This window comes from Phaethon lepturus, unplaced genomic scaffold (genome assembly GCF_000687285.1).
Source record: "Phaethon lepturus isolate BGI_N335 unplaced genomic scaffold, ASM68728v1 scaffold7469, whole genome shotgun sequence".
Classification (NCBI taxonomy): domain Eukaryota; kingdom Metazoa; phylum Chordata; class Aves; order Phaethontiformes; family Phaethontidae; genus Phaethon; species Phaethon lepturus.
The window spans coordinates 31,479-55,296 of NW_010561164.1; the positions used below are offsets into that span (position 1 = coordinate 31,479).

At 43.4% G+C, this 23,818-nt stretch overlaps 1 protein-coding gene across 1 annotated transcript in view; it reads left to right on the forward strand.

The window, feature by feature from the left end:
- Positions 1-1,214: 1,214 nt before the first annotated feature.
- LOC104626077 overlaps positions 1,215-23,818 on the forward strand; it is a gene marked incomplete at its 3' end in the record, with an annotated part of 49,566 nt that continues 26,962 nt past the window's right edge. Inside the window, exon 1 of the mRNA XM_010293901.1 lies at positions 1,215-1,616. Within this exon, the coding sequence (XP_010292203.1) occupies positions 1,215-1,616 (402 nt within the window). The remainder of the gene's footprint in view (positions 1,617-23,818) is intronic.

A 23,818-nucleotide genomic window follows, 5' to 3' on the forward strand; every position in this document is an offset into this window, starting at 1 on the left:
CCCTGTACTGTTGTCCCAGCTCCGCCCCGGATGCCTTGCAAGGCAGCCTGGGCTGCGGGGTATTATAGGACCTGCAAACTTCCAGGACTTCACGCGGAGTAGGACTGAACATCTTTGGGGACTTTGCTTGTCATGGCTGCATTCACAGAGATTTTTCTTACCAGGTAACGACAATCAAAACATTTTCTTTCTCCCAGTACTGCTGTGTTCCAGCCGGTTTTCCTCCCCATTGATCCATACATGGAGTTTAAAAGCTCAGCGAGGGAGTTTTTGTGTTGAGGCAGAAATACAAACACATCAGTGGGCCTTATTTCCTTCTCTAAAAGAGCATTCATTCTGCCATTGACACCAAAGCCAGGCTGAGACTATGCCTGGCTGAATTAAAAACTGAAAAGCAGTTAGGGGAGCCCCTTTGGAAAAATGTCCATTTGCCTAATTGCCTAATATTTGTGTCCTCCTCCCCAGCACTGTACACCTTTTTAATTCCTTTTCTTGCAAGTCATCCATTCAAATTGTCTGGGAGTGGAAAGCAGAGTTATTGACTGTCTTTTCATGAGCTGTCATGAAGCAGTAAATAGAGGCAAAAGACAAATGTAGGCACGTCTAGGGGAAGAAAAATCATAATTAATATTTCAGTAGAATAAAGTGCCTCTCTAAGGGCAAGAGTGGAAATAAAAGGGAAAAGAGATACTAGCTTGACATATATCGAGGTTTTAGCTATATTATTTATATATTCACATAAATCCATACTGCGGTTGTGCCTAGTACGCGCGTTCAACTATCAGTGAGCATAAAGGCAGTATAGAAATGAAGCCTTTGAATGAGTCCTTAAAGAGTTTCCATCAGTTGTCAGAGATGGGGATGAGTCTTGGATGTCAAAGTTGCAGAAGTCAGGGAGTTGCATTTCCTTCTGGTGGGGATACTCTAAAACACTTGTGAACTAAGCATTTAATGCAATGCTTTAAAAATATTATGAATATAATGTATTAAATATACGTATAAGTATGTATCACAAGGCAATAGGTAACTCTGGCCCTCTTGTAACGGGCTGTTCTTTGCAAAAAAGGATTTGGCATTTATATCAATAATAAAAGTGTCCGTGTTTATGGTAGGCTAAGCTGAAGAAGAGATGCCAGCTTTGAGCACACAGGTTGAAGTAAGTATTTCCCTTGGAGGCAACAGGATAGCTGGGCCTGTTTCAGACAGGGGCGTGCATGGAGGCTCCAGAAGATCAACACAACATCCCTCACCCCTTTCTCCTGCTGCAACACTGCCCTGCGTGGTTGTCCATCTGGATTTTGGAGGTGGACATCACGTTGCAGCTGCTGGCAGACATTCAGTGGGGGACAGGCAGTGCCAGTCCGCTACATGGGGCAGCCTTTGCCCGGGACGGTGTCTCCATCGAAGGGCAGATCATCCTATCCTGTACACCTCAGCATACAGACTTGCCATGCTTGCTCCCACCGACCAATGAGGAGTATATTAGAGATCCTCACTGTAGAAGTGACCGTGGTAGCCCACAGTCAGATGTCCACATGTTTCTCACGATATTTCCGGAAAGAAGTATCCTGGGAGCTGCAGATTCCCATGCAGAGCCTGAGGTCTGGGGGCACCAGGTAAACTCAAAAGCTGAAACATTTGCCCTCTAATTTCTGTTTCTATTTATATTTTGAAAGTGTAGGCCTGAGGCCAAGAGCAGATAAATTGCCCAGACAGTATCCACTAAGTTACAGCCATTGTATACTACTAATTATTGTGGTTTTTTACAAGATACACATCTTGCACAAATACAATTACTGTATTTTCAGCAGTCAGTACAAGTCATTCATTTCCATATTGCATACCAACTTGGTATTTGATTAGCACCAAATTCAATCTGTGTTAATAAGCCTAAGGCAAAATAAGCTTGATACACTATTATTTAGCAGTATTTAAACATGAAAAACTAGTTGTTTGGTATTGCTATATTTAGGTTTACCGTAGTACAATAAACAAGTTGAACCAGAGTGTTAACCTGAAAGATTTTTCTATCTGGGCAAGATGGTCTGTGTCGTCAGGGAGGCCGGAGGTGCGGATTTACATTACAGGAGGTGTGACGGTCACAAACTTACACCTCTAAGCTTACAGGAAAGAGTTGAGATAGGAATAATATGAGAATAATGATAGGATGTTTCTTAGGAGTCCAAGAAGCATCTCAAACCCCTGTTACAACTCAGTAATATCTTTCTAAACGCCAACAGTAGTTGCCTGTGGTGGTGTGGGCTTAGAGACTTAAAGCTTAACGTGATTTAGAAAATATTGTCAAAATGTAGCCCACAACACAAAGATGCTATGAGGAGCACTTTCCTGCTTCCGAGACCAGCTAAGCACTGCCTTTGGTTATACCTGTGAAATCCCATTGATGTAGGGACATCATTGTTTTGTTTTGCAAAGTCAACTGTTCTCAGCAGGACTTGCGGTAGCTGGACTTGTGTCCACTAATGCTGTGTGAAATTGGTTTTAAAAGAGTAATATTAATCCCTTTAGCGGCAGTTTTCACATGCAAATCAGGAGTGCACATACCCTTCAGCTGTTGGTGAAACCTCAAGGCACTGGAGCACTCCTCTAAGCTTATTTTTCATTTCCCTTTGAGCTGCCCCTCCTGTTGCTTCCCAGTTGACTGCTGCACCACGACTGATACTTTCCCTAAACTCAGTGGACGGTAGATGCATTTTACTTGAACTGAGTCTTTGCTTGGCTTTCAGGAGCTTGAAGAACAAGGATTTCATTGTGTCTATTTATGTATGTCCTTAATTGAAGATAGCACATTCTTACCCTATGTAAACTGTAAAATGGCCCAAGCTACCTTTTTCCTGTGTAAATGAGCACACAGCTCTGTTTTAATAGGTATCTGCTGATTTACACTCGCTGAGGATCCACCCTGGACCTCCTTCCAGTCAGATGGGTGTGAGACTGCCTGCAGGACCTCGATTGTCAGTAAAAAGCCGATGTTAGCAATTTTCATCAGGCAGCATGGAAATTAATTAGCCCAATTTTATGGAAATTAGCTCATTATAAATAATTTTAGCTGGCCCATTCACAAAGCACTTTTCACATTAGGAAAAAAAATAAAGGAAAAAGCAAAGCTCTGTGAATTGGATACCAAAAAAACTCTTTTTCCCCTCTTTCTAAAAACAAATGCGTTTCAGCAGCTGTGCCGTTTGCAGGGGAGGGGTGGCACCCACAGATTGAGCCTCTAGACTTCGCTTTCCCACTCAGCGCCTGAAAGAGCAACAGTGAGTGATTTGTTTGGCTGGGTATTGTTTGGGGCTGCAGATGTCCTTGCACAGCCTGAGTTTGCACATTCTGCTGTTGCTACCTTTGGGCTTGGCTGAGGGAGGAGGAGGAGGTGGGGAGGGTACAGATGGGCAGCTCCAGAGGCATCTCGCTGGGGACACATCCCCTGGCTAATAAGAAAGAAAATAGTTCAGGCGCAAATATGTGATTACAGGGGTGAGAGCGGGTCCGTGTGCTGGAGGAGCTCTGCCGGCCCCTCTCCCTTAGACTTTCTAGACTGTTAAGGTCTTGCATTGAAGAGCAGGAAGGGTGTGTGAGCGCTGAGAGGTCTCGTGTTTCGGTGTCTGTCACAGCCCCAGAAGGTCCTGTGTACCAGCTGGGTGCTGTGAAACCTCCAGCCAGTCCAGGTCAGACAGCCCTGAGGCTGCTGTGTTTTGATCCCTGTCTTTTCTAAGGATTTCTTGGTTCTGAAGGGGATCGAGCACAACCTCTATCTCCCGTTTCGGTTTTTGCTCCTCTCAGTGCTTTTGCCAAAGGGGTTTTTAATAAAATCTGTCTTCAGGCTGGTCATGAAATACACAGGTCATGCAAGGGAAGGAACGCTTTCACCCCGTGCTCGATCTCAGCATTGTCACCTCTCTTGGGAGTTTTCAGGATTTACTGATCTTCAAAGTGTCTAGAAATTTGCCTGGGGCTCATCATTTTCCTGTGACTTACAGAGCATCTCTGTCCAGCAACCAGTTTTCTCCCAGCCTGGACTGAGTGTCCAGTTAAAAAATGTTTTTTCCTTCTCAAAGTATTATCTCTTAGCCCCTATTTCATTCTTTACTCAGATCACTATGTTTTTTGGACTCTTGTTCTTCTCTCCCTTTAGCAAATGCCATTCTCGAAACCCCTGGAAAGAACCTGGGGAAAAAAACATTTTATTTAGGGTGTGATGTGTCCTGTGTTCCTAAGTCAGTCAGATGTGCTCAGGTGCTATAGTTCTTCAGCCACCGACACCGCCATTCACGTATATAGCCAGTCTACAGGAGTGGATCAGAGCATCTTCTCTTAGGAGATTTATTCCCTTTCACTTTTTGTATACCTCTTTGTCTGGGTGTCTCCCCAGCAACAATTAATGCCTAACTGGAGCACCTACAAGATTTTCTTTCCTTGCAGCCCCCATATTAAGTGTCTGGTATTGCTCACTTCGCAGATGGGCAACTAACGCTCGAGAGAGATGAAAGAGCAGAGACCCCGAAAGGCTCTGGGGCTGGTGCAGTTCGGAGTGCGGGAGAGGGGCTGCCTGCCTGAGTGAGGAGCGTGGGCAGTTGGCAGGGGGGACCTGCAGACACCAGGAGGGGATGAAACGTTTTCTTGTATTTTAAAGTCTCTCCCACCTCCCTCCACCACTCCTGCCCCAAATATTTACAGAAGTCTTTTGAAAAATTGCCGTCTATTTTGCAACAGGGATTCATTAACGCGCCACTCAAGCGGGTGGGAGAAAGGAAAAGGTGTGGGAGATCTGGATAAATACGCTCCGTGAAAATTTTATGGAGGGGCCTATTTGTCATCAATTCTGCTGCAGTGAAGCAGTGTATTTGAGAAAACTAGCGCCAGAGTCCCAGGCAGTTCTGGCTGGGCAGCTCTGAAGACCAATGGCTCCTTTCTCTACCAAGAGGAACCGTTGGTGCACGCTTATGAGCGTGTGACGATGCTCACGAGCGTGTGACGATGCGCAAGAAGCAGTCACTGCTATAACATGAATTTTCTAAAAACCACTATTTAGAAGGAACTATGCCACAGAACCTGCTGTTTCGTTTTAAAATGTGAACTTTAAATAAACTGAAGTCAAAGGGATTTTTTGGAGGTGAGAAAAATCTTTCTGGCAAGTGACGAGATCAGGATTATTACTCCTCCACAATTTGCTTAAGCAGCTACTATAAACAGCTACTAATCAGGCTCCTTTGGTGTTTAGAGATATCTGTGGATTGATTTTAATTAGATTGGCACGTCTTTGTTAATTCTGTAATGTTTGTTTGCTTACAAGTTAGAGTATTTGGGTGCTGTGAAGCTGTTTAACTACTTTAGTTAAATTCAAATTAGTCAACCCTTAGGCATCTTGTTCTCTCTGCTAGTGAGGTTTTGCAAGAAATAGAGTGGGGCCTGACTTTTTCGGTACCCCAGCTGCAATTTTTTTGAAGCACCTGAGGCACCTCCACTGAATTTACCGATGTTACCAAATGAAACAGAGGAAAAGGCACAGACACAAAAAAAAGTCAGTGTTTGGGTGTCTTCAGAGGGAATTCTTCTGGTGGTTATTCCAGAGCAACAGGTTTATGGTATAATAAAAATCAAAGCATGGAAAAAATACTTGCGAGGTGTTTCAGACCCGGTAATTCCCAGCCCAGAGTTTTATCCGGAGCGCCCCAGTTCAGCTTTCTGTGAGCACTCATCTGCTGCTGGAGCCACCTCGGACGGGCTGCGGACCGTAGCAAGTAATTTCAGTGTGTTTTATTCCAGACTGAGGAAGGGTTTAGGTCTGTGTCAGCAGTGAAGATGCTGAACCCACACGAATCGAACTGAGTCTTTTAAGGTTGGAAATAATTTTTTTTTGCTTTCCCTTCTTTCTTTCTTTGGCGTGAAATTGTTTCTTTGCCATAATAGCTGATTATCTCTAATCTGCACCTTTTCTATTATGATTTTTGTTGATTTACCTTGATTTGAGTTTGTTTTTCGTTGTTACTATGGATTTTAGCCTGCTTCCCACAGGTTGTCGGAGCTCTTCCTATGCTGAACCCGTTTCTGCCTGATTATCTGAGGGTGCCCCTGATGTGATCCTGATGAAAAGTAGGTAGGGGACTTGCAAATTGAAAAATGAGCTTTAAAACAACCCCCCCAAAATGGAGAATGTTCTCCATGAGAAGAATATTTGGTGATTAAAAGATATTTGTGCTGTATTCCCTTTATAAATTTGGGCTTAGGAAGTGAGCCCTATTTTATCACTGATGTAACTGGGCTCTGCATAATTGCATCTGCAGCATCCTACGTGCAGCCAGGCTGAATTTCTTTAAGCCAACCAAAAATCCCCAACTTTGGAGTAAAGGCTGGACCAGAGAGAAAGTGGCTACTGATTTGCTGCATAGCAGTTGTGGTGGACGTGGTAACACAGCAGTTTCTGTGAAGGAGCCCTAATTCTCTTGGACCCGTGGCGCAGCACAGGTGAGGGACGAGAAGGGGCTGCCAAAGCAAAGCGGGGACAACTGCCGGGACACCCGAGGGTCTAAGTCTCACCTCAGGGCTAACGTGTGATCAGAGTTAAGTTTCCAAAAAGGAGAAAGCCAAGACCTGCAATGGAGGCTTTGCTCAGGGTGGGCTGCCAAAGGGCAAGAGAGGGCTGCTAGAACTCCCCCACAAGCACCATCAATCTCCGGTTAGGGTTAGGGTTAGGCAGGGGTGATGCTGGCAGTTGGGGGTGGAGGGCTCCATCCCAACCAACTCTGCATCGTAACCACCCCCCTGGCTCTTTCTGGTGGTTATTTGCCGCCAGCTGAAGGCACTGAGAGAGCACATATGCCAGAACCAAGCCCGGCACTGTGGAGTTCTCCATGTTTTTCTCCCAGCACCTTTGTGCAGTTATTTTAAATCTTCTTTGGGTTTCAGTCTTTCATCTGGTGTTTCTGCCTTTCATCCTAGAACATTTCATCTCTTCTTGATCTCAAGTCTGATGACAAAAACAAACCAAACTTTCTCTTGCTGCAACAAGTACTGAATTCAAAGGTTATTTGAAGATCCAGAGAAGAAATTTCACTTTTTGCTGAACTAGTTGATCCAAAGCCAAAGAAGGCTCAGTGTTTTTTCTTTTTTTTTTTTAATTATGAGCAGTGATGTAATTCTCTTCAGGTGGGAGAATTTGGATTCTTAAATTTGAAAGCAAGTACAAAATAGTACCTTGGGTCTGTAAGTATTTATACAGTATTTGTATGATGATGCAGTCCAAAGAGCCTCACCTGAGTATCATTACAGGAAATTTTTTTTGAAGGGAGAGTTCTACTCTGTGGTATTTCTTTCTGAATAGTACAGGGAGTCAGAGAGGTTGGGGAATAGTGAGAGAAAGGTCCGAGATGTGCAGAAGACCTCACGGGGGATGTCTGAATGTCCGGGCTGGTCCTCTGCTGGCCACAGCAAATGGTCCTTGGTCTAGGAGTCATGAATTTGCAGTATTGGGGAAAAGAGGGGATCTTTTTATTTATCCATATATTTTTATTATAGGTGAGCGTGTGTATGCGAGTGGTGGGAGGGAAGGTCAGCAAACACCAGGAGAGGGCTGACTGAATACTGCATGGGTAGGTTCAGCGTGAGAATGGCAGCACTGTGGTTGCAGATGGATGGTGTGATGGACACAGCCATCGTTGGGGTTAGGATGGACAGGTACGTCTCCACCGAGGTACGTTGGTGGGTGCCTGGCTTAGAATGTCGATGTTATAACCAGTAGAAGTGGTGGTGTTTATGGTTTGTGTGTTAAGTGTGAAGCAGCAGCTAAGCCCCCTGTTATGGGAGTGCTGCTTTTCTGGGTGCCTTTGCCTGCACTTTCTTCTTTCCAGCAGTGGATGTGATTGCACATCCTTCTGCAACCTTTGTGCTGAGCATGGTATGAGCGTGGAAGCCCAGTGCACTATTCCCCTTGGAAGCATTTGCATATGATGCCCACCAGCTTTAATACTAAGCGTACATACCTCTCCAGGAAAGGCGAGCCCACAGCCAGGATCCGAGCCACGTACCTTGTGTTTCATGTGGGCTGAACTCTCAAACGTGTTCACATTAGCCATTGACTCCTAATTAGACACACAAAATCCTGCAGAGACTGACGGTGCCTTGCTCCCGTAAACTTCAGCTCCTGACTTCAGTCATTTCTGAGCCTTTCTCTTTGTGAAATCCCCATAGCGGTTCTTCTGTCTGTTTGTGTAGCTGAGTTGGAGGTGAGTCCCTTGCCTTGACACGAGCAGTGCCTGTGCTTCCTGACTTACAGGCTAAACAGATTATTTAGCAGCAGTCGGTAAAAAATCAGGAAAAGAGGGGTCTCACAGCAGCTGTACTGAGTGATGGTTAACAGCAGAGAGGGTTAGCAGGTGTACCTGGGTGTGGGACATGTATATTCCCTCCTACATGAGGAGATTACCTTAAAGGCAGTTGTAATAGTCTGACTTAAACCTCTAAATGCAATTAAATCCTGAGTTAAGCCTGAAAAATTTGACCTGACATTCTGCCTTTGACTCATCCGTTCTTGTGTTTCGGTATTACAGCGAATATGCTGCAATGGATCACACACTCCAGAGAGCCTGCTGAAATAGCTGGGGTAAGTTAGGGACAGCACATCAGGCTGGATTTTCAGTCTCAACCATCAATTTCATTTTTGTAATGTGTGCTAATGTCTGACAGCTCAATATGTATTTAATGAGATTTTAAAAACAACAGGAGTTTTGATCTGTTAAAACAACATGCCATGTGAGAAGGTGCCTCTGCTGCTGGATAGCTAAATGCTTTAGGAAAGTTAACTCACTTAAACACTAAATAAGGCTGAAAACCAGCTTGTTAGCGGGAGAGATGCCGTCCACTCTGTCCCAAAGCGTTGCCTCTGCTGAAGGGAGAACCCCAGCCCTTTTTAAAGGCTCAGAAATGTTTAATTAACCTCACTCCTCCTATTATTTTTCACTTTATTATGCTGTGTAGCCTGCCAGCCCTCCCATCCGGATGTCCTTCAGATGGTGCCTCCCACCCGTTTGGTGGGGAGGGGCTCGTGATGACAGTCCAGAAACCTGCAATCTGGCCTTAATTCTGATCTCTCTTTAACACTCGCCACCCGCAGAGCAATTCTCTTGGCCCAGGGAAGCACGGGCACGTTCTCCCCAGCTTTTTTCGGGTTCGTCCCTGAGCTTTCCCTCTGCTTCTCACAAGAGATTGCTGCATCTCATGGTTTTCTCATGTCTTTGAGTTTGACTATCAGTTGTCCAAGGGAGAGACTTTCTCTTAGGGTCGATGTTGCTCCCAGCTGCTACTGCAGTGCAGGTAATAAATGGCATCCAGGAGAAATACAGCATACAGCAATAGGCTGAAGTGGAGGCTTGGTTTTTTTCATCTGCACCTGTCAAAAATACAAGGTATAGTAAAAAGTATCAGGAGTACCAGAAATATATTAAAGATTGCTTGTGAAGAGCTTCTGCTGCAGCCTTTCAGACAAAAGAGGCCAGAGTAATTCAGGTAAGCATCTAAAACACAGGGATTTCTCTAACTTTGAACCTCTCTGCGACTTACCTTTTACTCATGTGAATCAGCCAACATCAGGTTTCAGTAGAATAAACTTATCCCTGGTATAAGAGCAGTAGCTCATAGCTGTTTCTTTACAGCTATCGTTAGCCCTCAGTGCTGGAGATTTGCAATTATTTTCAAAATCTGGAAGGATCCTAATTATTAGCATCCTCCTGTGTGGAAAAGCATGATAAAGTTGGCCATACAGCAGCTGAAGCGCAGTGCCCGGCTCTATCGGTTTCAATAAATATTTAGAGGTGCCAGAATAAAGGAGAGCGTGGAGCCAGGTGACGTGCTGTTACTCCATCCCATTTCATGGTTACGATAAGGGCTGATGCAGCGCGTGGCCGTAGTCCAGGCTGCTTTTCACCAGGGAAAACGTGGCAGCACTGGAGCCATCTGGGGGAATTTCTCCATTAATTTCTATTGTGCCTTTAGATATCTTTTCCTTTTCCATGCCTCTGCCTGTGACCGAGCCAGTTTAAATCCATTTAGCTTCAGTGACAGGCTGGTACCTAAACAGACATCTGCATCCAGCCTGTTGCAATATTTCTAAGCCCCACCAGCAACTGCTTTTTTAGGACAACAGTCGATCGAAGTAACGATGAGCTGCGAACTACCGGAATCGTGCGGCAGTAATTGCAAGCAAATGGTAAATCGTATTGCCCTTCACCTGAAGCACTGCCATCTTGCATAACTCCATGTTTTTCTCCTCTCTGTTTATGTATCTCTATTCATTCTGCGAAGGTTGGGAGCGAGATCCGAGATCTATTCCGCCTGCGGGTCGAGGAGGGCTGTGAGCAGTCGCTCACCCAACGCCTACCCTGGTGCCTACAGACAAGTGTGATGAGTAGGATTTCGCTTGCTTTATAAAATACTCTTCTGATAGGGTCGTGTCTCACGAAAGAGTATAGAACAAGAACCTAACAATTGCAGACAAAGTCTAATTTAAAAGTTGGTGTTTTCCAAAGGCAGAGACTTGGGCGCTCTCGAAGATAAACAGTGAGAAAACATTGTAGCACAGCCATGTAAGGAGGAGATGATTGTCTCTTTCTTTCAAGCTCTTAACTTGTGTCCTTGCTAGAGTGGGTAATAAATATTTATCAAGAGCAATAAATTTTATCATTTTCTTAGATCCTGTGAGAGGACAGCAAGTAATCACAAAAATGGGTCAATTAAAGGCTCAGGGTGGTCACATTAAGAAAGGACAAGGTCTCTTTTTATAGAGGATGCACTTTGAGCAGTTTGGAAAAAATACCGCAGGGTTTCATACTGCAGGCAGCATTTTCCAATCCTGATTTTTTTATTTAATACAAAATGTTTTCCATGGTCCCCAGCTTTCAAACTTTTCCCAGCTACAGGTCTGCCAGAGGCAGCTGGTGGGGTAGAAAGCAACACCGTCAACTGCTCAGCATCTCCTGAATAGTTCAGTTCATGTGCTTCAAGCTGATCAAGTGATCTTGATTTTAATGACCAAGACAAAAATAAGGACTATCCACCTGCTTGATTTTTTTTTCCTTCAGATGTTTTCAATTAAACCTTTTTTTTCTAGAACAAAACAAAGGTTTGTATAAAATCCCCTTTTCAGTTCAGATTTCTGTGTTGTTAAGAAAATATTGAGTTTCACTTTTCCTTGAAGGTCTTCGCAATTTGTAGTTTTGTGGTTCTTTCTAAAAACTGGCATTTCTTGGCTGGGTGTGTTTCTGGCAGCATGTCTGGTTTTCTCTGGTTGAATATGGCTCTTACTCTTTTTAAACCTCATCCTGTCAGTCACTGACATTTGCCAGGGTATGTTGCATTTTGAAAGTAGAGTAAATGACTGTGTGGTTTTGTTGCTTTTTTAGGAAATTTCTCCAAACCAAGTATATTTCTGTTAGGTTCTGCAGCTGCACTTGTTTCCAGAGAGTATCCTGTGAACAGGCCGCATGTAAATGAGAAGAGTTAGAGAGTCGTGTTTTGTTAGAAAGAACCTCAAATCAGGCTTCAGAAATGAAACCTTCTGCAGATGCTGAGATTTCTAACTCTTCCTTCTTGCTATTTTCTTGTCAAAAGTAGGAGCCAGGGGCATGGGGAGGGAAAACAACCTTCACTTGAAAAAAATGAGTTTTCTGTTGTTTTTAACATGCGCATCCTCCACGTTGCTGGTTAACTGTAGGAGCTGGAAGTCGTATAGATGATCGGATAACCTGCCCCAAGCAGCACCTGCGCCGCGGGAGGGCAACAAGGTTTTGGCTCCTGGCATAGCCACTCTCAAAGCATAGCGCAGAGAGACATGGGGCGATTTTGTCGCACAGCGGGGTACTTTCCACGATTCCTTCTGAAATTACAACGTTAGAAATTGTAATTCCCCAAAAGTTGGCAGGCTAGCAAGAAACAGGGATCCCAGCCATTACCTTGGCACACAGTCACACCACCTGAACTCATCTGCCTTCCTACATATTTAAAAAAAAAAAAAAAAAAATAAATCTGTGTGAGGAATTAATATGCTTTAACTTAATTTTATAGACTGTATGACTTTATTACTTTCTTCACTGTGTTTTTGTATGCAAGCCTTTGTGGTACAAAACAGTTTCTTTATAGATGCTGACAGTATAGTTATCTCTGTCTCAGATCCATAGAAAACTCTGTTATGGGCTTTAGGAATAGGTTAGAAATGTGTCTGCTGAAGATAGGGGCACTGAAGAAGTCTCCAAAGAGTCTTTCTTTGAAGTCTCTGTCCCGGTAGGTGTGATGAGATCTCTGAATTATGGAACAGTAGGACAGATTAGAACTTGCACCAAGACAGTAATCAGAGGAGGGATTTCAGGGAAATCAGTTCGTATCTGCGAAGTCTAAGTCACCTCACTCCAAAACAAAGAAAACAAAACCCTGAAAAAATGTGAAAAGCAAAAAATCCGAGTGCTCAAATCTCCACAGATTTTAAAGCCAAGAAAACAGGAAGAAAAAAACAACCTTGTCCTATGATTTTTATTTTCTTTTCAAGTGTTCTAGCCCTAAGTCCGTATTTTCCAAGGCAGGCAGAATTTTCCCACACAGTAATAAAAAAGTTTATTCTAAACCCCTGTTTAACAATGGAAGAAATATTTAATTTATGTTTGGGTTTTTTTTAAACTAGGTCTGTTCACAGTTTTCTTATCCTTGCATCAACCTTTGTATCAACTCTGTTGAAGAGGGTCCTGTGAGGTTTGCTTCTGCCCCTTACCAAGACAAAGAGAGTGCTGGTGGTAGCAAATTCAGATACCTGGATGATGATCCTGGGATAGGAAGTTGTGTTCCTTTGGGGAAAGATTCAGACCAGCTATGGTAGTTTGTGTTAGGCAGTTTGAATATCCTTGAAAATACCAGATTTCTGGGGGACTTTCCTAAGTAATTTTAATTTTTGTGATGTTTTTGTGCCCACTGCTACTCTAACTCACTCTCTGATCAATTTGTATCCTTAGAATTCATGGACCTACTCAGAAATCTTTTTCCAGTTGACACGTAACGGTGCAAATGCTGCATTCCACTACAGGGAATAAATCAGCCTATGAACAAGTGAGCTATAGATTAAATATCTTTTTAGTCTTTCTTCTTTTATATAGACCTTCTTTGAGCATTAGGTCTCATACGTCCCTGAGGGGGATAAAAAAAAAAAAGAAGAGCTTACTTAACCAAACCACCAGCAAATAGTTGCACAGTGTGCTTTGCTGTGAAAGTGGTTTCCATGTAATTTCTTGCCTGGTCTCAGAAGACTGCTCTGGTCGGTGCAAACCTAATCAAGGCAGCCCTGTTTCATGAGGGCCAAGCCAAATGTCAGCTCAGACGCAGATCTTGTCCCTGGAGTCCGTGGTAGCAGCTGGTCTTTTATGGGCTTGGGTTGTCGGAGCCGCCAGCTGTGCCTCAGAGACTGGACCAGTCAACTTTACTTCTTCCAGTTTTCCGCAAATTTGGCAAAGTGAGTCCTCAGACGGCTGCAGAGACTTGCCCTCAGCTTAAAACACAGGACTGCTAGAGAGGGCACAGGCTGCATTAGCCTGTGCTCTCCTGTGGGGTCAGCCCTACTAGCCCTCGGGCTTGGTCAGGCTTTTCGGGGCAGCCAGCTCTAAAAGAGAGAGTGGTGCCGCTGGTTGTAGAGGGTTGTGAACATCAGCTGAACCTGCTGCGGTTTTTATTCTTGTTTCTCAGGTTCTGTGTGAAGGTGGGTGACTAAATGGTCTGCCCAGGTGGTGTATGTTTTGAAAAGCTGCCTTATTTTCCTTTTACCATCCCTGCTGTTTTTGCTGGCTTTCACAGTGCAAAACTAGGAGTGTGTATTTCTAGGCAGAGCAAGTCCCCACAGGGCTTGCACAGGTACATCTTGTGCCTGTCCTGTGCCATGGCCCAGCTTCACTGGCCTCTGCCTAGTTGGCTTTAGTGACAACGCAGAGCTCAGCACAAGCAGCAGCCATCAACTTTTCAGTACCCTTGGCTGATCATACGGTATTTCAGGAAAGATTTCTGTGTCATTGCCTTTATTTTCCTTTGCCCGGGCAGGTAGTTCAAGTGGCTTTGTATTTGGGCTAAAACTCCCCAAATTGTGTTGCATTTTCATGTACTCTATAGGACTCGGTTGAACCTGTTTGCTTGCGGAAGCACGAGAGCTGCCTTTTGTATTTGTGCTTTGAGCAGAGCAAACAGTGAGCAAGTCTCCACGAGGGCCACGGGAGATATTTTAGCCACACCAGAACCATACCAAAGTTGGACAAATGACAGGCAGGGGAAGGCCAGGCCTTCCTAATTTGAGCTCAAACCAAACTTCTCAGGAGGATCCTGAAAAGTGAGATTATTCACCCTTACCTCTGAATTCTGGCAGTTGAAAGTGATACACCAAGGTGAAAAGAAAACATCTGGTCATTATGGTATTTCAGTCAGGTTTTGAACATGGACACAGCTGCAGACTTTCAGGTCAGTCCCTTCAGAGGTACATAGGAAGAAAGACTTTTTGTCCTTGTTTCACTCACGTGAAAACAACTTGAGACCTAGAGAAAGTGTATGACTTTGAATGATCTCGGGACACAGCTCTGACTGTCAATGTCTATTTTAATACTCTTGTAATAAGTTAACAAGGCTATGAACAAAATAAAATGCAATTACCCATGTTCATTTTGCAAACTAATGATGAATTCAGGAGACTCTGAGAAGTGGCAGTGAATCATGCAAGGATGTTTGTGATCAAAATCAAATCTGTGCTTTTCCAAAGCAAAGCGCCTCCAGACTTTAAGGCAAGACCCAGGGAAAAGATATATGGTCCGGTGTCAGCAATGGTTAGACTGATTGCATTGGGTCTAGGTCAGGACTTGTTATATGTGATGATAAATCAATACAAATGAACTCAGCTCTTGCTCTTGGGTTATTTGTTGGCTGGAGCTAATTTTTGGCACTTGGAGGGGAACGTAGCACTGAAGTTACTCTTGTTGTTTAGGAAAGCACGCTCTTTTCCTAAAACTGTAAAAGGGGAGTTGACTGCTCCTCATGTGACCTGCTGCAAAGTTTCATAGGTACATCCCGGGGAGGTCATTTGCCTTCCACTTCTGTGTTCGTGTCTGAGTGCCTCTCTTGCTGCACTGAGATAACCTTAAAGTAGCTCAAGTTTGCGGCATGGAGAAGATGATAACACTTAGCATGGATGATGCTCTCAAGTCACTGGAGAGATTTGGGCTTGGGGAGCCTTTGGATATTTATTGAAGGGGTATGACAAGCTGAAGTTTCTTCAGTAGGATTTCATGGCTTCAGGGAAGACCACATCTATAAAAAGCTTCACAGGACTGGCTTTGTTCTTGTGTCTTACAGTCAAAGCTTTTTTTCTGATCAACTTTAGCTTTGAATCTATGCCAGCCTTATAAATCCAGTTGCTGGTGGTTGTTCTCCCTGCCACAATAGTTAAAATTGTAAAAAAAAAAAAAAAAGCAGCAAAAGCTTTAAAGCTGTGCTATAATGACACAGATAAACAGTCTTTGTGTGCTTAATATCAAAACATTTCAGACAGCTTTCTTTTCCCATAGGTTAAAAAATAGCCAGAAAGGAAATGCATTGAGCAAATATGATGCCTTGAAATATTTGAAATTTCCCCAGTCTGTGCTGGTGACCCTTACGGTGCCTGAAGGAAATGGTAGTGTTGAGAGGCAGTTTGAGACATTTATGAAGATGTGGACTTAAGTGCTAGTCTCTACTGGTTTAAATTGAGAGGCTTGTGTTCTTACTCAGAGATGGGCCCCATCCCTGAGAAGCTGGGAATGTACCGTGTGGGCTGTAATAGGCCTTTTTAATACCATTCAAAATTAACATCTTCTGACAACGTGCAGTACTTTCTTATTCACATGCATATTTTCTAGAGAATGTGTATTCTCTAGAGCAAGAAACCTTGGTGCTTTAACCCTTCTGTTGAAAATTACTGACCTTTGCGAGGGTCCTTGAGATGCTGCATGAGACCCCTGCTCTGGACCAGGAGACTCTGGGAAGTCACACTTTGTAAGGCTCCAGGCTGTATTAGGAGCTTGAACATACATGCCCAGAAATTGAAAAAATTGGAATTGAGGAAGGATATTCTCAGTTTGCAGTTCTTCTGGAGGTGGGAAGAGCTTTCCTGTTGCAGCATGTCAGCCGGCCTGCACAGCCATCAGCTCCCACATGTTACTGGGACAAACTCCAGAGTTGAAGCACAGGACTTGCAGACCTCTAAGGTTTTGAGCTTCTATAGTCCCCAAATGTTTTCTGTCCACGTAAGAGTTATCACATGGAGCTAAAGCTTCTGCATGAATTAGATGTAGTTTAGAAAGGAGAGAGGCAGTAGATCATTGTGTAGATCACCAGGAACACGTCCAGCACATTGGGATCTTGAACACCATTTTTGCATGTTACTATCTTTTCTGCATGTATCTGTCACTGTGTTACTATTTCCCATCACTGGCCATACCTGGAGTCCATCTCGTAGATGCATCAACCATCATTCCAGCCTGGACTCCGTGGCAGATTGTCCAGCAAAGCTTTCTGACATCTGTTTAACTCAGAGTATGCGTGTAAATGCCTTTGGCTCATGGGACTTGAGTACACGCTTCACTATGTTAAGTAAAGGTGAACTTAAGCACTTGCTTATTTAAAATGATCATTTTCTAATGGTCTGAGGTTTCTGCTTCTGATGTGGTTAGCAAATTGCTGATGTCCGGTTTCATATTCTCTGCACACTTTTGGTATTTACAAGAATTTGCCATCTACTGTACTTTGGAAAAATAATTTCCGTGCCTTGAGTTGGCAATGAATTACTCTGAGGGATATTTCACTGTTTTTTGCTGGTGAGGTGTGTTCAATCATGCCAATTTTTGCTACCATCTACCTATGCCCTCCTTAATAATTTCGGTTCTCTCGCTGGGTTATTGGAACTATTTTTTAAAATGGTTTTAATGAATTGCTAAAGACAAATAATGTTTATGGTATGAATCACCGAATGGAGGTTCATGTGTACTAAAGCTCATGTAACTGTTAAGTATGCAAATAATTTTTTGGGGCATCATTCAAATGCTCGTAAAACTTGACACAGTAAATGATGGTGAATCAAACTCATGGTTATGATTCACAAAATTACATGCAAACCTCTCATTATATATTTAAACTGTGTCTAGCGTTAGGAATAGAAATCACAAAAGCAAGTTGCAGATTGATTTCCAGAGAGCTGTGATACAAGGTGATCAGCTTCTCTTGTGAGAGAAGGTAATTTTCTGTTTCTGCAGCTCCTCTTCCATGGCCCGTGGATCAGTCAGAATTACTGACTGTGCCTTGAAAGGGAACTCTGTACGCGTGTGATTTTTATGTAGCTATGCTATCCAAAATGTTTAAGGCTATGCATGTTTACTGCCACGTAAATGCGCTGATTTATTGACGTAGCCTGTGAAAAGGCTGTTTATTTAAGGAATCCAGTATGGCTGTGAGCCAGGTTTTGCAGAACAACTAGGAGGTCTGGCTGCAAAGTTCAGTGATCAACCACCAGATTTGAGCTGGAAAGCGAGGAGGTCAGGGTGGGTGAAGGGCGACGGCCTCGGGGTGCTTCTCTGGGATCAGCCCAGCTGGGAGCAGAGTAAGGCCCACCACCTCGCACTGTTTCCCGGATGCTTTAGAAGGATTTGCTGGGAAAATGGGATGGCTGGAGCTGGCTGCAGTCTGGTGGGAGCAGGGCTTGGTGCAGCCCTTGGAGCCAGGCTCGAGGGAGCTGCCAGGGCTGGAGAAGTTCCTGCAGGGAAGGTGCTTCAGGGCCACGAGAGCTGAGCAGGATTTGTGTGGGGCTGCCAGTTTCGGGAAGGGTTTTGGGGTGTCCCGTCTGGCAGAAAACAGAGGAGGCTGTGCCAAGGCCACACACACATAACCATACTGAAATTATATATTTTCAGTATAGTATATACAAATACACTGAATTATTCTTGCAGAAGACTTGGAAGCACAAGCACTCACAGCTGCGGCTAGCCTGGCGTGGGCATGATCGCTGCTAGCAGTGCTTGCATGGGTTGATGAATCTTTGAATTGAGCATTGGATGTGAAATTCAGTAGCTTTTCAAATTGCTTCAGTCCTTAAAATTTCAGCAACTTTCTAGAGCCTGTAAATGTAGATTTAAATACTTCGCAACGTCTACTGCATTACAGACCCTGTCTTTTAAATGGTCCCATATGGGCCGGTAGCAAAGCCCAAGAGGGGTTGGCTACAAGCTTGTTATTTTTCCCTTAAGAGAGTTACCACAACTAAGTCTGCCAAACTTTCTCTGTAAATCAGCCTATTAAGCTCTGTATTGAAGGGTGATGTAAATAAATGACTGGCTTTCACTTGTTGCTGCCTGGTAATATTGAACCTAAATCTTAACATTCAAAGGGTGAATAAATTATGGAGGCATGAATTTTATGTTGTTTCCAGCTTGCTGGTAGCGATCCCATCGTCTTGCACAGCTGTTCTGCCTTTGTCTTGTTCCACCCACAGTGACATCCAGCGCCTTGGCTCATTATATTCCCTTCAATCTCTTTCTCCCTCCAGCCCTTTTTAATTATTTCAATCTATTTCGACTAGTCTTGTGCAAAACTTCATCTTCCTCATGTACTCACCTCTTTCAAGATGCGCTCGCTATTCCTCTGCCAGCATGCGGTACAGGTTTAGGAATATCCACGTGGCCCTTGTCCAGGGTCCCCTGGTGACTTCATGGAGAGCCTTCTTGAAGAAGGATGACTAAGTAAGGCCTGGTAATGGTAATTATAGCTGTATTACGTATTCCTATGTTTTTGGTGAGGGATCTCAATCGGGGAGCTGTGCTAAGGCAGGAGGACAAGATCGTCTGTGTAATTGTCACGGTTTCTTTTTTGATGCTATTTCTGCTTGATGGCAGGAATCTAAAATCCATTTGTTTCCTGTAATCTTATTAAAGACTAATTTGGAAAGCTGAAAAAGAAATATTTATTTTGGGTCAGTCTAACTACCGTTAAAATAGTTTTGGTCATTGACTGGCCAGAAGCTCTCCATTTCAGGTCAGTTCATCAGTAGCTTGTGTTTCCCTATGTTTAGCAGTCAGGGTGGAGAAAGGGAGGTAAGGAGAAGAGAATTATTCTTTCTCCGGACATAATAAGGCCTTGATAATTCTTCCGTGAAGCACATTTTATTTATCTCCTTGAGCATTTCATAGATTTTCTTTTATAACTAAGGTAGAGGTACTTTCTCATCTTGTCACAACTCATTCCTCCTGCCATCACCTTGGTGTTGATTTTCACTGGCTGCAGGGTCAGCAAGACCAAATGGCTTTTTTCTTTCAATTCTTTGGTTATTCAATCTTGGCAGGGCTATTTATGTGTTTGGGGTTTTTTTTGTTATTTTTTTTTTTATTTTAAGTATGCATTGCCAAATGATTTTGGATAATGAGCTATTGAACGGCAGCAGAAGACTTCTCCACTAACAGTAGCAATGTAGACTGCGAGGCTAAATGCAGCAGGGGTATTCCTGCCTTTAGGGAAAATTCTGCTCTTTTGGCACTTACGGTAATCCTGATTTGGGATGACAAGTTAAAATATCCAGAAATTTGGCAAAATGAAATGCCTACGTAGAAACGTATTGGCAATGACAAAGTGAGTTGTGTTGTGAGGTGTGATGGTACCCGCTGCACCACGGCTTTGTCCGATTTGCAAGTTCAGCTTAAAAATCAGCAAAGCTATAAATTGTAAGTGCCGTGAAGCAACACATTGGCAAGTTAAGGTTGAACCGAACCGAACCAGGTTATTCCTGTCCAGCTCATCAGAAATATTTCAATCTGAGTTAGAATCAGAATCATTAAGATTGGAAAAGACCTTTAAGTTCAACCAAAATATTCTTTTATTCCTTTGGGGTTTCCAAAACTACTGCAGAAAGAAAAAAAAATCAGAAAATAAATGTTATCAATTAAATAAAAAGATAAAAGGAAGCGAAAAAGGGACTGCCAGGAAAAGCTAGGCTTGGTGAGTGGAGCATTTTTGGCTCAGAGCTGGAAATCCATCTCCACTGCCTCTTCCTTCTTTAAGGAAGGCTGTCACTGTCGTTTCAGGGCTAAACAGCCGTGACATAGTTGCTGCAACTTCAGGGTATGAGGTTTCTAACACTCTCGTGCTATTTTACATAATCTGTAACAAAGCAGGGATAGATTTTATTCGTGCCTGTCGTTCACATGAGTATTTAGGAGAGAGTCAAAATTGAGCAGAAACAGGTAAGAAATGGAAAGCGAAATCATCATTTGGTCGCCATTAAAATGACAAGAGACCACACAGCGCCAGGCTCTAGGGCTTTTCTACGTCCTCCAAAGAGAGTCGATGGAAGTAATGAAAAAATAATGAAACTTGTGCAACAGAAGACAAAGAATTTTCTAGTTTTGTATAAAACCGCCTGCTTTTATGCTGTCTTAATTCAAACATGCCTGAAATTCCAGGTTATACCTATCTGAAACAGCAAGCAAATCGTTTGGGCTGTGAGTTCTTGTGTAATAAATCACAGATCACTGATGAAGTCCTCCAAGACAGCTATTCTGCAGATAGCAAGTGGTTTTCTGGAGAAGGCAACCTTTTAAAAACATCTGTGTGTCCAAGGGAGCTGGTACCAGCTGCTGAAAACTGGACACAAACATAAGGAGGTTTTGAGAAAAGCGGTCGAAAAGGGAATTTACAAGTTCTGTGGAAAGAACTGAGCTGGTATGAAAAGCAATTCCCAGAGCAATTATAATTCACCTTTGGGGTATCTAAAGTTCACCATATTAGGCAAAGACAGCTCTAGATCTAGGCGACAGATAGAAATATGTCTGCATTGAAAATGAAACAGTAGCAGCTTGAATACAAATTTTTAGAATATACAAAAATGTGTAATAAGCGGTTAGTAAGATAGAAGAACAGTTAAAAGGAAAATGTTTGTACATAAAGCTTTCTGATGTCCTGACCACAGGAACTAAATTTGACGTTTAATTTGCTTTGCGTTTAGGTATCTTGCTTCCTCATACACTGCCGGGTCAGTGATGTGTCTGGGGGTCAGATTTGGATGCTGTCGGTAAGGGGATCACAGCCTTGCCACCAATTTCTCTAAGAGAAGTGGCTGCTGCCGGGGGACCGGGTGCATTTATTCTCCATCTTTCACATTCGCAGCCCGACTCAGCCTCTGTGGCAGCGTCTTCTCCTGCACCGCGATGGGGCAATTCCTGCCGACCTGGTGGTGGATTTAACTCCTTCCACGGACGGCTGCAGAGGTTGAGCGCTGTTTTGCACTTTCTTCCTTCTTCAGTGTGTTACTAGTCTTAGAAGTTTTTACGGCGATATGCGTAGAGGCGTCTTAGTGTTTTTCAGTAGTCTAGAATATTACTTGGGATGCATGGGTTTAGGTAGCAAAGACTATAAAATCTGTTTTGCTCCGCTTCACACCTACCAAGGGCAACATCTCTCTTGGCCGCTGCCTCAGAAAAAGTTTTTCAAATGGAAAACTCACAATCCTCAAGCGCCTGCTGCGCCAGGGTCTGGTCCCTGTGTTTGATACTGTATTAAGAGGTACCGTGTGCTTCTAAAGCAATTTTCTTGCCCAGCGTTTGTAGGCTAGCTTTGCACCAGGATCACTGCTTCACAGCCTGCCGGACCGACAAAAAGGCTTCTTGAGCGTTACTCGCGTCGCGCGTCGTGCAGGCACGCCGCCTCCTGCCCTGCCCGCGTGCCTTCGCAGATCCACGGCATGTCAGAAGGAGTTAGGTTCTTGAGTTCAGTTGGAAGCCAGAGGTTATTTGAGTTGTAGTTGGGGACTTCGCTCTGAAAATAAGACATGAGGCCCCAGGTAACTTTAGGCCCGTGGGAAGAAGTAAGCACTTAACGTGAGTTTGCAGTGTATGAGCTCTCTTTGGAAAAACCCTTACATGCCTCACAGGGACGTGCGCTTGATCTGAGCCTTGTGCTGCGTATGCCAAAGTGAAGGGCCAGGAGAGAGAAAGGTGCTGGGAACGGGATAAAAATTCCTTCGTTTTATAGTGTGCGTACGATGCTCTCGGCAAGCAAATGATTATTGTTTGAGAGGTTAATTAAAACGCAGTGTCTTAGCATTTCCTGGGCAATGCCTCTGCGAAACACTTCACCATTTCTTCTAAAGAGACCCTAGGTGACTTGCCTGATGAACACTGGATCACGATACAGATATTATTTGGGGCTGATGAAGGAGTTATCAGAATACCAAAGAGCGTTCATGGAAGGGATGAGCATCCTCTGTGGACAGCTGGGTAAAGAAACGGCGGTGTTTTACCTCTCCTGCCCTAAGGGCATGGCTTCTGAGAGGCAGAGAATGACAGCTGGAGGAAAAATTACATATGCTAATTACTTCAAAAATGAATTAATTGCTATTAATTATTTTATCACAAAATCAATTAGTATGGTACTGCAAGTCATTTTAATTAAAGTAGTCGATAAAAATCAGATAAACTGTAGACACAGCAAAATTATGGCAAAACTCCAAAATTAGTCTCTAATAAGAAACGAAGCCCCAAACAGTTCAACACCGAGATTGAATTAGCTGTTATTTTTATTGAAAAATTGGAGCCCACGGCAAGAACATGAAAGCAGAAGCTTCTTTACGAAAAAGAAGAAAGCTTTTGCAGTTCATGAATGAAGTAGAAAAGGCCAGTAGGAGCTATGGGTTTTTTGTATCTATCTACATATTTCTGAGATTATTTTCACCTTAATTAAAAAAAAGAAAAATCACTCTTTTCCAGTGTTTTTAGGTTATTGTACTTAAAGGAATGCTTTAAAGGGACTTGATCTTGAATGTTTCATCATCCCCTTAAACAAAAACATGCTGTCTTTGTATTCTGCACAGTAGTTAAACAAACTCAGAGTAATTTTGGTCCTAATCTAGGAGGAATTGGGTTTCTAAGGGGAAGAAAGAAAATCAAGAAAATTCAGGTTTTTTTAACTTTTTCAGTAGAAATGTGGTTGAAGAGATGGTGTGCAAAAATTGAGGGCCAGATCTCGTGGTGGCATAACTCAGCGCTGCTCTGTTGGCATTCGTGGTGTTTCTGCCTTGCCCGCCATCCGGCAGACGCAGCCATCCGCTGAAAGAGGCTTCTGCGAATTTAGGGATGCCAATCTTTCAGAATTGGATAATGGTGGGAACAAAAAACTGGAGAACATCAGGAGCCTAATTAATCCTCTGCCTTTGCTTTTGAGTCATTGTGTGTGGCATGTGGGTGGGTGGAAGTTTGCATTAGAAAGGAAGATGTTGTACTGCTGCTAGAAAAGGACGCGGATGTCTGGTGTGTGGCAGAAACACGCAGGTGTTTTGGATGCTGGTATTTTATTATCGAATGATTTGCTCGCGGATTAACGATGGCAGCCAGGGGAAATGGATACGGGTCTTCCAGAGCACGGGTGCTTTTTGCGGGGAGATGCGAGTGCTGTAATGCGTGTGCCTAACAGAGCCATGTGAAAGAACATTTCTGTTCTGAGGAAAAAAAAAAAAAAAAGGCTGCAAAAGAATAGTTATCTGGACCGAATTTTTTGAACACATGAGCAGAATTTAATGTTTGGGACTTCATTGACCAATGCACAAAGCAGTTTGAGTAATGAAAAACTAGTCTTTGTCAAGTGAGAAAACAAGAGGCATTGATGGAAAAGCTAATTTATTTACTCTTTTTATGGCGAGAACATGCTTTGCCCAAGTTCAAAACTGACTGTGCAGCTATTGATGAGTATTCCTGTGAGTGAAATGGCTAATGAAAGTACTGACGCTCTT